This window comes from Ranitomeya imitator, chromosome 5 (genome assembly GCF_032444005.1).
Source record: "Ranitomeya imitator isolate aRanImi1 chromosome 5, aRanImi1.pri, whole genome shotgun sequence".
Taxonomy (NCBI): domain Eukaryota; kingdom Metazoa; phylum Chordata; class Amphibia; order Anura; family Dendrobatidae; genus Ranitomeya; species Ranitomeya imitator.
In genome coordinates this window covers 29,922,141-29,935,140 of record NC_091286.1, presented here as the reverse complement: position 1 = coordinate 29,935,140, position 13,000 = coordinate 29,922,141, and the positions used below count along the sequence as shown (strand labels likewise).

The 13,000-nt window shown below is 43.1% G+C and overlaps 1 protein-coding gene across 2 annotated transcripts in view; it reads right to left on the bottom strand.

Annotated features, from left to right (window-relative positions):
• Window positions 1–1,395: 1,395 nt before the first annotated feature.
• Window positions 1,396–13,000, bottom strand: part of GPATCH2 (G-patch domain containing 2) — a 146,671-nt gene continuing 135,066 nt past the window's right edge. The window contains exon 10 of one of the 2 annotated variants that reach the window (XM_069768488.1): window positions 1,396–6,075. In XM_069768488.1, coding sequence (XP_069624589.1) covers window positions 5,906–6,075 — 170 coding nt within the window. In that variant the 3' untranslated portion in view covers window positions 1,396–5,905. The remainder of the gene's footprint in view (window positions 6,076–13,000) is intronic. The other variant, XM_069768489.1, reaches the window with a different exon arrangement.

The window sequence follows — 13,000 nt, the reverse complement described above, 5'->3', positions numbered from 1 at the left end:
AGGCATCGCCCATTCTACGCCTATGGCCTTTTTACACGAGCCGATCCAGGCAGATAGATGACCACAGATCGTTTACCAGCTTGTTTACACAGGCCGACGAACATTCCATGTGAACAGAACCATACTCTGGATCAGGCCTGCGCAAAATATGGCCCGTGAGCCGAATGCTACCCGCCGAACGATGTTGTGCAGTCAAGGAGCTGTCCAGGGGATACCACTCCTTCCCATAATCAAAAGTATTAGCAATTTCTCAGACACTAGTACATTTGAACACTGCAGCACCGGGTCAAGGGCAGAGAAAGAGCTCGTCAGCCCCCGCCCTGGCGTGCAGCACGCTGCTGACCTCATCAAACTGCTACCAGTGCTGCACAGGCAGAGGAGATGTCAGGCTCCACAACCTCTTCATCAGGGCGAAAAAACTAACCTTTTCGTCCTGATGAAGAGGTTGAGTTTAGCCTCGAAATACGTTGGCATTGTAAACCTGTGCATCAACCTTTCTTGAATTTTAATCTGCATTGAGTGACACCTCCATCCCGTTCCATGTCCAATCAGAAGAGGTCACTTATAAAGTGACCTGGATGTAAAGATTTGTGATTCTGGCTGTGGGTCCTGTATGGTCTGCAATCTGATGATGACTGGTAACTACAACTCCCAGGATCTGCTTACCATTGTTAAAGACAATTGGGAATTGTGGGTTCATGCAATGCAATTGTATAAGGGTTTGTCCTGACATTACAATTGATCACTGTACCAAGCTTCGCTTTGCATTCATGTACGGGTGGTATTTCTGGTGCTGCATTCATGTATTAACAGTGGTTCTTATGTTGCATTCATGTACTGTTGGTAGTTCGGGTAGTGCATTCATGTAATGATGGTGGCTTTGATGCTGTATTCATGATCTGGTGGTAATTCTGGTGCTGCACTCATGTGCTAACAGTGGTTCTGATCTTGTACACATGTAGCAAACCCTAACATGTTTCATAGCCAATTTAAAACTGCAGAAACTCTCCAAATCCTTCCCAAATGCTCAAAATTTGGTTCTGTATTGGTGGTGTATTAATAATGGTGGTTCTCGTGAAGTATTCATCCAAGTATCCCATTAAAAAAAAATATGAGTCCCTTGGGACTAGTTCAGTATGGCAAATTGGCCTTTGGACTAAAAAATGTTGTGCACCCCTGCTCCATACAATTGATCAATCGGCAGCACATCTGTTTAAGTGGGGCAAAGTGCTGGCGATAACGATTTTAATGCATCTTGCTCTTACGTCAGGTAGTTACCAACTTTTTAAACAGACCCATAGTCAAGACCGCTTGTTCACCAATTATTGGGCCGTTACAGTGGGTGGATAAGAATTTGTTAAGCACTGCAAATATGGAAAAACAAAATGTTCACAGTTGCAATAGTAAATACAACATTTATATATATTATTTTCAATTCGCTTATACAGAGATCACAGGCATAACCTTCATGTTCCACTTCAATGTAAGAATCTCCCTTTCTGAACGAGGGGACACAATTACGAATAAGTTCCCAACATGAAAAAAAATTACTTGTTGGTACCAATATTAGATTTATAGAAGATTCCGGAAATAAAACCTTTACAATTAAAAGTAATAAAATGAAAAGATTATGATCAAATTCTTCAAACAGTCACTGTACAATGGAGTCAGCTTAGTTCCAGGCCTCAGGTGGGTGAGGGAATGATTGTTCCAGTTTGGCAGCGGAGGTCAAACGCCGATCCCGTGATCGCAGGAACGTTAACACAATGAACTGTTCATGCATCGCAATGGAGCGACTTAGTGCAATATAAGAGTCACTAGTTATAGTACATGGGCTGATTGGCTGGATTGATCGAAGACTGAAGACATTTGGTTATGGTCATTCCACTTCCGATTGGTATTCACCCTGGTAGATCACAATGTCGGTGGGAGAAAACAAAGCGACGTCCACATTTTCCTTCGCGGTCTCAAATATGAAGGAGGTTGGGGTGGAGGGCGTCTTGGGCAGGAGACTTACTTTGAGAACAAAAGGACTGCGCAAGGAGAAATCCAACATGTCCGATCCTTCTTTCTTCCAGAAATCGGCCATCTACTGTAGACATCCCCCATGCACATTATATGGCCAACCTTTCCAGCAGACCACCGATAGGTTAGCTGACGTTCATCTAATACAGTGGTCCCCAACTCCAGGCCTCGAGGGCCGCCAACAGTGCAGGTTTTCAGGATTTCCTTAGTATTGCACAGGGGTTGGAATCATCACCTGTGCAGATGATCACATTACCACCGATGCAATACTAAAGAAATCCTGAAAACCTGCACTGTCGGCGGCCCTCGAGGCCTGGAGTTGGGGACCCCTGATCTAATATGTGCGACCAACAAATAGGATTATCCAGCACCTCTTACTTCTGCGCCATCTGTCCATACAGACAGGTCTTGAGCAAGTATCCCGCTTTTGCACTATTACTTAGCCCTCGATGTAACATCAGCACATTTCGAGGCGAAAGTGACAGGTGCTGGATAACCCCCTTCAAACTTGCGACTCGAAGCTGTGCTTCGGAGCAGGATGTTTTCTTTTGGCACAGAGTTGACTTATTCCAAGTAGCGAGCAACAAAATTTATGAAAGTAGCTCTGGGTGTGAATAAGGCGGGAGATAAGTAAAGGAAAAGTTTTTAAAAAGTTTATATGAGTATTATAATTAGATGTAAACTAGGAGTGAACATTAAAGCAGGAATCCAGCCTGAAGCATTTATCTATCCACTGGATGTAAGATAAATGTGACAATGGTGGGGATCTGACTATCAAGACCCTCACTGTTCACTAGAACAGGGGACCCTGAGGATAGCACAGAACTCGCCCGTTTTAATCAATGGCGTAACATGGTGCATCTCATACACCGCTCCAATCAAGCTCCTTTAAGGCAGGGTCCTGCAGCTAGGGGGAATAGGGTCCACTATTCTGGCAATAAGTAGGCGTGCCAGCTGATATATCCCCCCCTGATCGAGCAGTTATTACTCCCCTATTGGGCAGTGAAAAATGCTTTAGGCTGATGATCACCTTTCATTATAAGGGAGCAGTCAGATGGCGATACATAAATTGGAGCGAGATCGGACTGTAGTACGTGAACTGGCCACTGCTCTCCCAACCCAAGTGTAACAACTACATAGAAATATGCTACGTTGTCACGCTCGGGTTGGGAGAGCCGCCGGCAAGTCTGAGCGTTGTGGTCCGATATCAGTCCAATTTATACGGCTGTCGGACTCCCCCCTTAATACAGACTCAGGCTATAAAGTCGGGCATTCTTACATGCTGGAGTCAGTTCTGAATAATCTTTCATTTTTATTTTTCTCTTTGATCTATAAAGTCTGATATAACTAATACCAGATGATTGAATGTAGAAAGATAAAATCTTAAGTGATTAATAAAACCATTCCTCCTATTAGTACAGCCTTAATTAAAAAACAACTCACTGGAAGCCATATCTATTTTGAAAACAGGTCTTGGTCATGCATCCTTTCAGTGTAGAGGTGGCCACTGTGTAACTGTTACCAACCACTTGTATGGAAGTTCTGATAACAGATTGACCCTGCATGAAGAGAGCTGCGCATGCGCGGTGGAACGCTCATACAAATGAATGGAGAAAGCTGTGCATGTGCAGTGGAACTCTCATACAAATGAATGGAGAAAGCTGAGCAAGCGCGGTGGAACGCTCATACAAATGAATGGAGAAAGCTGAGCAAGCGCGGTGGAACTCTCATACAAATGAATGGAGAAAGCTGTGCATGCGCGGTGGAACTCATACAAATGAACGGAGAGAGCAGCGCATGCACGGTGAAACTCTCATAGAAATGGAGAGAGCTGCACATGCACGGTGGAACTTTCATACAAATGATTGGAGAACTGCGCATGCACAGTAGAATTCTCATACAAATTAATAGATAGCTGTGCATGGGCGATAAAATTCTGAAACAAAAAAAATGGAGAGAACTGCACATGCACGGTAGAACTCTCATACAAATGAATGGAGACAGCTGCGCATGTACGATGGAATTCTCATACAAATGAATAGAGAGAGCCACGCATGCACGGTGGAATCTTCATGCAAATGAATGGAAAGAGCCATGCATGTGCGGTGGAATTCTCATAAAAATGCATGGCGTAAGGTGGAACTCTAATGCAAAAAAAAAAAAAAAAAATGGAGAGCCACCTCATCACTGACAGTGCCCAGCTCCTCAGAAACATTTATGACATGTCCTATTGTTATCCCATTAACGTAAAAGATGAGAATTACTCTTTAATGTACTGGAATCAGAAAAAGGCATTTTGTCAAGTTCAGGTAGCAGATTCACAGAATACAGACTGCCATAAACATTACATGCCTTACACTGGCGCCACCTGTAGGAACTTCCTTTTCCTGCAGTACTATTATTGGAATTGTACCATCTCCAATTAAGCCAATTAAGTGATTTTAACTATTCCTTGAGGGAATTGCTTGCAATTGCCATTTTAAAAGAATCTATGGAGCTTCCATTAAAAGCATACAATGACATGGTAAAAACAACATAATGCCTTTTAACCGCTGCAGCCAATCAGATGACAGGAATGCAGCTTTTGTTACGTATTTTTGGGTTTGGACCACAGTCATTCCAGTACGGAGAGTCCCTTCTATTTAACACTGTTTAAAACTCAGCAGCAGCATAAGAAAAAATGGAGACCTCTATTTACAAAGGGGGAAGGACTGGGTTTGGTCTGATTTTGCACCATATTTAGGAAATATGGAGAAACTTTACAGAAGTAGGTCAATCTGCAAAATGACTATATCAGCATGTAAATTCAGCATCCATGTTCTAAAGGAACACTCCAAATATAATTGATACATTAGGTTTTGCTTAGTATTGGGCACGTGTCATACTCCTCCCCGTGAGGCTGTGCACTAAGCATAATGCAGATTACTGAATTTTTTGCTTTAGAGCGAATTGGTCACCATATTTTAACAATACATTATTAACTAGATCTATTACACCAGATGAAGCTGGAATTGGCTACATAAATATGGATAATAAAATGAGCTAGAATGCCTGTTTTTATATCAGGCAGGGACACGATCAAAAACGATTCTAAATCTCTTCTGACGCTGATTTGCAAAGTAAGCGCATCAGCCTCATCAGGTCTAAGTGATCTATTAAATACTGTATGCAGTTTGTATAGTAAAATTTGGTAAATCCATTTTAAGGCTGAGTTCACATCTGTGTTGAATCGTTTCCTGTTCCATTATATTAGCAAGAAACAAACAAACAAAAATGATGGCGCGCTGAGTCCATCAAATTCTGAATTGTAATAGCGCCAGACGGAACACATTAGCTTTCGATGCAGATGTGAGCTCAGTCTATAATATCGTACCTTCAATAGGAAGCCAATGTTCAGAGACCAGGTCAGGTGTTTTTGGCCTTTGCAGAAAAGTCTCCAAAAGTGGAGAATGGCTTTACAACGTTTCTTTAGGAAACACGGATATTACTGATTTTTGGGGATCCCAAGGCTCAAAGACTAATCGATGGGATTTGGTTCATGAGCCAAAATGGCTACCTCCACTAGGTGCATTTTGGCGCACTAGAAATCTGGTCTAATCTGAATATGTACATTATTAAAAACCCCTGGGGTAATCAAATACAATAAAAGGCAGTATACATATGTTGGCATTGACAATGAGATCCATAATGCACAGGTTGGTGGTCACTGCTGGCCGATCAAGAGCCGATGTTGACATTTCTGGTCTTGAAGTTCTTCCCATCGCAGGAAAAAAAAAAATAATTTTCTGATAAAGATTATGTACTGAGGACATTAGAAAACACACACAATTCCTCTCCAAACCCAAGACCTTAGGAGACGTCTCAGAGGCATGCGATTACATCAGCTAAATCCAAGACCGAGTCCTTTTGGTCTCTGTAGGGCTCTTATCGGCTCAGAAATGCCTTTTCCATCTGGCCCAAGACCTGTGCCGGGGGTCCAGCCCATACTCTGGAGCATTAGGTTTCCGATATTAGATTCTGGGATAGGCTGTGAAGATTCACCTATAAAACCTAAAAAGGGAGGGAAAAAAAAGAAGAAAAAATTAAGCAAAAACAAAGAGTGAACATTAAAAAATGCAGAAAACAAACCAACCATATGTCAATGGTACCGAGACTATAATTTACAACAGAACAAAAGCTGGAGCGTCTTTAGGCACATTAAACTGTTAAAGGGAATGTATCATGGAACAATAACCAATTGTTTTTTCACGAAACCTATTTTAACAAATTTTTTCTCGTTTCAACTCGCTAAAAAAACAAAAAAACAAAACAAAAACCCCAAAACAAATAATTAAACAAACATAAACTAACCCTGAAATCTTGCAGGTTTTACTCAGACTAATTATAGGTTGACACATCATGTTCTGTAGAGATAATAAGATGACTGCTAAGGAGGACAATCGCCTACACTGGGTGGGCCACGGAAACCAATCAATGTACACAAAGGGTCCTTCACAAGAACATACAACTTTCTGCTAGCCTATATCCATACGCATTGTTTAGCGTGGAAGTGGTGCAAACACAGGATCCTTGGCAGATGCCAGCTCAAAAAAAAAAAGAGACAACCACATGTTCGGACACCCTTCAATCAGGAGAGGTTTATGAGAAGCCTAACGCAAAAATCTCAGCAGGAACATATCCGCAAAAAAATCACTTCACCTGAAGCCACCGATGGTCAACAGTGCAAGAGTTAGGGTGCTTTTGTAAGATGATGAACCAGACTGGGGATACCTCTCTGGAACTGTCACCATTATTGCACGGGGGAGAGCTATCTGACCCGGGCCAACCTTTACACTTGTCAGCAGGGGGCGGGTTAGAGAAAAAAGGGCTGCGAGTGGGAGAAAGGCAGGAGTTCTGGCGGGAAGACAGAGCGCAGCACAGGGTGAGGTACAGGCCTTTATAGCGGAGCATCTTGTAAGCTTAGGTCCACCTAGCGCAACCCCTGTAATTGTGTCCACTGCTCACAGACATCAGACAGCGACTCTTCCGACGTCCCCCATGCCGGGAGGTTACTCACACGTGAGACAAGTGACTGCTGGCAGCATGCGGCCTAGCCTTGTACCGGTGGCTGAGCCAGGACCTAACGACTCCCTCCCCGCCTGCACTGCGGAGCACAGCCATGCTTCGGTGATAACGTATAAAAAACTGAGACCAGTACGATGAAATCGTGGGTACAGGAACCCTCGTAGTAGTGGGTACAGGAACCCGCCTAGTATCGCAAAGACTCTCTGCATCGAGGAACCGGACCTCCGTCTATCCAGGACAACCCCGAGACATCACGTGCCGCTGTTGTCGGTGCCATCGTTGGAAACCGAGATGCTGCAATCAAGAAGCCGACAGACTGATCAGTTGTACTCTGCTTTCCCCTTTTTGAACATTCACCCAACATCTGTTTACCCCGTTCTCCCCTCCAGTTCCCATATAGCTATATCCTTTGCCTTCCATAGCCATTCCCTCTCTGCGTGGAGTTATCTGTTAATAAATTTGTTAACTCTTGATCTGCCTCCTGCCTGTGACGACATCCCGATCTCTGCAAATCTTCAAATATCTGAACCCTCTGCAAAATGAGATTATGGCGTATGCACAGACTGGGCCTTAGACTATAATGGCGCCAACAGAGTCATCATGTGCTCTGTCGTGCATCATTTTCAGGCGTGTACACCTAATGGAGGTGGAAACTGAAGAGTAGTGCACGACAGAGCACTCTGTTGGCACCATTATAGTCTATGGTCACGTCAGTGCATACACCCGAATCCTGTTTTGCGGGGGATTGGATGTAAGCCCCGATGGGACCAACGAACATGTGCCAAAACGCAGTGTGAAAGCACCGTTGAAGAAAGAGGATACACAGAAGCGTGTGGGTTTCAGCTGCTAGGTACTTTAAAAAAATATATATAGAAAAACAGGAATCATGGATGGACCATATTTAATTTGCTTTACTATATAGGGTATTATGACATTCGTCCTCCGTCTTGAAAGTAAATGGTTTTCAACTGATTTGGGCCATCAAGTCCGACTCGATGCAGTGCACATGATTTGGACGATATCATTGCCATCCCTGTAAATAAATCAGAAGGAACTGGGAAACTGCATCCAGTACCAAAACATTAATCTTTTTAGTTGGTCGGAGTCCTAGTGGGCAGAACCCCAAGGATGACACATTTATGGCATTTTCTAGGAAAGACGCTCATTACAGGAAAAAGGTATCATACTGCAAGGAAATGCCTTCAATATTCAAGTGTCGGCAAAGAAAATTAAAGGGAACCTGTCGCCCCCAAAATCGAACATGAACTAAGCCCACCAGCATCAGGGGCTTATCTACAGCATTCTGGAATGCTGTAGATAAGCCCCCGATGTATCCTGAATGATGAGAAAAAGAGATTAGATTATACTCACCAAGGGGTGGTCCGATCAAATGGGCGTCGCGGTCTGGTCTGCAGCCTCCCATCTTCTTATGATGACGTCCTCTTCTTGTAGTCACGCTGCGGCTCCAGCACAAACGTACTTTGCAGAGAAAAGTACTGCAGTGTGCAGGCGCCGGGAAAGGTCAGAGAGGCCCAGCACCTGCGCACTGCAGTACTTTGTCTGCCCTCAACAGGACAGAGAAAGTACGCCTGCGCAGGAGCCGCAGCGTGAAGACAAGAAGAGGACGTCATCGTAAGAAGATGGGAGGCCCCGGACCGGACCGCGACGCCCATCGTACCGGGACCGCCCCTGGGTGAGTATAATCTAACCTCTTTTTCTCATCTTTCAGGATACATCAGGGGCTTGTCTACAGCATTACAAAATGCTGTAGATAAGCCCCTGATGCTAGAGGGCTTAGCTCACCTTCGATTTTGGGGGTGACAGGTTCCCTTTAAGTTGCCGCTTGACTTTTTAAAGCTGGTTTCATTGGCTGCCATAATAAAACATTTTTAAGAAGAGAACGTTGCGGTCTCTGGAAATAGACAAGAAAAAACAGTAACTATATCAAGCACCACACTACATAAAAAGGTGGCATATTGCAAGGTTTTACCACGAATATCTGATTAGTGGGGAGTAAATGAAGTGGTCGCTTGACTTTTTTACGGAGGGCCCCATGGGAGGCTACAACAGTAAACTCTTTGAAGATGATAACATTGCTGTCTATGGAAACAGATAAGAACGTATTATGGCAGTCCATCAACCACCACGGCTTCTTCGTTCTCAAAGTTGGTTGAGGTCCAAGTGGTCAGAACCCCAAGGATCATTCATATTTAATTTACCCTTTGTTTTGGATGAAAATTGATTTCATAGTATAGATGCAGTTGTTCTGGGCAGACAATTCCTTTCCCTCTTGTACAGTACCTTGAAAAAGTGTTCATGCCTCGTCAACTTTTCCACGTTACTCCCACAAACTTACATGTATTATATTGGGATTTTATGTGCTATACCAATACAAAAGTAGAAAGTATTTGTGAGTTGTATAGGAAATGATACATGGTTTTCTAAATATTTAAAAAAACATAAATCTGAAAATTGTGCCGTGATCTGTATACAGCCTCCTGTAGCACGTTACCCCTAAATAAAATCATGAGTGACCAATTGCCTCTAGAAGTCACAATTAGTAAACCGAATCCGCCAGTGTGTAATTTATTCTCAGTATAACTACAGCTGTTGCGTGAAGGCCTCAGAGGTTTAAGAACATTAGGGATCAAACAGCATAATGAAAACCAAGGAGCCCACCAGATAGGTCAGGGATAAAGTTTGGGAGAAGAATGAAACAGGGTTAGGTTACAAAAAAAAATAGCCTGAGCTGTGAACATCTCACAGAGCACTATTAATAATAATAATCTATTTATACAGCGCCAACATATTCCGCAGCGCTTTACATTTTTTGCACACATTATCACTATTCAATCCATCAACCACAAATGGAAGGAGTGTGGCACAAGTGCAAACCTACCGGCTTAAACTTGACAGTCCAAGCAATGAGAGCACTAAATAGAGAAGCGGTGAAAAAGCCCATGGTCACTTGAAGAGCTGAAGACCCACAGCTCAGGTGGGAGAATCTGTCCAAAGGACAAGTATTAGTTGTATGCGCCACAAATCTGGCTTTTATGGCAAGAAGTAAGCCATTTTTTAAAGCAAGCCATAAGAAATCCCATTTGCAAATTGCAAAACGCCATGTAGGGGACAAAGTGGGCTTATAGGAGAAGGTGCTCTGGTCAGATGAGACCAAGTAAGAGCTTTAGGAGCTAAATGCAAACACTATGTGTGGTGGAAAACTAAACACTGCACACCACTCAAAAATACCATCCCCACTGTTAGACATGGTGGTGGCAGAATCATGCAGTGGGGAGTTTATTCTTCAGCAGGGAGTGCGATTCTATTCAGAGTTGATGGGAAGACGGTTGAAGCTAAATACAGGGCAATCCTGGAAAAAAAACCTGTTCGAGGATGGCAAGAACTTGAGACTGGGGTGTAGGTTCGCCATCTGCAGGACACTAACCCTAAATATCCCGTCGGAGCTACAGTGGCTGGTTTACATCAAATCATATTCATGTGCGTGAACGACCCAGTCACAGCCCAGACCGAAATCCCATTGAGAATCTGTAACAAGACTTTGCTTTTCAACGAGGACTCCATCCAATGTCACCGAGCAAGTGTGCAAAAATGTCACCTCTAGATGTGCAAAGCTGGCAGAGACAGACCCCAAAAGACTTGCACAAGTAATTGCAGCGAAAGGTGGTCCTACAATGTATTGACGTAGGTGGCGCTGAATACAAATGCAAATGACAAATTTCAGATTTAATAGAAAAGAATCTATCATTTCCTTTACAATTCACAAATACTTGCTACTTTATGTTGATATATTACATAAAATTCAGTGAGGGCCTATAATATAAATGCACGGGGTCATGTTAAAACTCTTTTCTAGTGTCTCAAATTCCACGTACAACTGGCATTGCGCCATAGTCTGGTAGGAGAAAGGAAGAAGAAAAAAAAAGCTTGGTTAAAAAATGATAAATGTCTTGTAGCCCCTGTTTAAGATGGTGTTTATGACAGCATTAAAGGCTAGTTTACATGAAAATGAGAGATCATTCATTTCTGCTCAACAGCTGTCAGGACAGGTAGACTCTATTTAAGCAGCGCTCTGGCATTCTGCGCCATACCCTCGACTTTACCGGGATTGCTATGAATTAATTCAATTCCATCTGTAATCTAAAATCAGATCAGGGGTCTAACGCTGCTAGAGGGTAAACATCTGTTTTATCATTTTTTTAAGACAACAGCTTGCAAATATGCTGATTTCATGTATTGCTTCATGCTGAAGGAACGCTGGCTTTTTCTATGTGTGTCATACGTGTAACGAGGAGCTGCTGCTCCTAACTATACCGAAAAGCGTGGTGGATAGCAAGGTGCATCTGGCCGGAGGAGCAGCCATTGTGGTTGCATTACGGCAACAGTTCCCCATAAATTTTTGGAAAATATGAAGCTATTTGTACCCAATAGCTATATTTTTCTTGTGCGGTAGTAGAGATCATGCTGAAACAATATAGTGCTTACGATCTCCAATGGTAGAAGATGGGGTGGAGAACCCTTCGATGGCTTCCCATAGTAGGACAAGCACCATCAATGTTTATGAATCACTTGTATCATAGAATAGTAGAGTTGGATGGACCTCCTGGGTCATCTGGTCCAACCCCTGCTCAATGCAAGGTTCACTAAAACATCCTAATGTATGGCATCCTATCCACAAACTTTCCACTGTCTGTGGGTATCGGCCACGGATGTCCCCTTTCACAAAGTCTCTTTGCTATAAAGGTCCTGTTATTTGGCTACCGGCATGGTCAGGGTATGGGTGGACGTCCATTTACCGTGTATGGTGGCCTCTATTTTCCCTTACAGCAGCGAAGGACCAGGTAGTTCGATTTTAACTACCGATCTTATTATCTGGCTGCGGATTACTGCACTCTACCCATACCGGACAAATGGTTCCTCGCCTGAGCCACACGTGCATGCATATGGAAAGATTGGTAGAGATAATTGTTGGCTAACCACAATCTATTGCGTACAGCTGGCCTTAAAGCCATTGTCCAGGATGAGAAAAATGTGCCTAATTCCAAAAAAACAGTGCCATCACTGTCTACCCTTCAAGTCTAGTACTGCAGCTCAGCTAAGTTGCAGTCAGGGCTAATGTCATTTTTCAAAGAAGATGATCATGCGTTTTGTTTTTTGTTTTTTAAACTCTGGACAATCCCTCTAAGCTAAAGATACAAGTTTGATAAAGTCGAGTAAACCAAGATTACTGACTACCTCGTGTATAGAGCTTTCCATTTTGCTCTTGATGGCAAATATTGGGAGGAGATGACGAATTGGGCATGTTAGACTTCAAATTTCTGGACCCTTTGCCCCCACGGGAAATAAACATATACCAATCAGAAAAAAAAAGTTGTGCATATTAATGATGGAGACGAAAGTAGTAGCAGTCTGCTAACAGCCATGTAAAGTGTACACCCAACTTTACATCTTATACACAGAAATGTTCTCCTGATAGGAGCCTACATTAATCGATTACCAAAAGTTGTTTCAAATCCTAGGATGCCCACAACCTATCCGCCTCCAATGTTTTGTGTGTGCCAAGCTGGACTTGGATGATCTCCTGACTGTGCTTTCATCTGCCAACTTCTTCCAATGGTGTTGAAGGGGTTCCTAGATGACATATTTGACTTTGCAAACCAATGGTACATAGAAAACCTTTTTCCCAACGTAAGTGGCATATGGTCATGACACATCGATCATTGTCCTATTGCTTATGGCCGCTTAGCAAGTAGAGAAATTCCAGGTCTTGCAGATCATTTACAGACTTCCAAGACCAAATGGCAGTTATCGGACATTTTTTAGCCTAGTCCTTAACACAATAATGAAATACCCAACAGGTTCAGAATGAACAGGTCTGAATTTTCAGGTGACT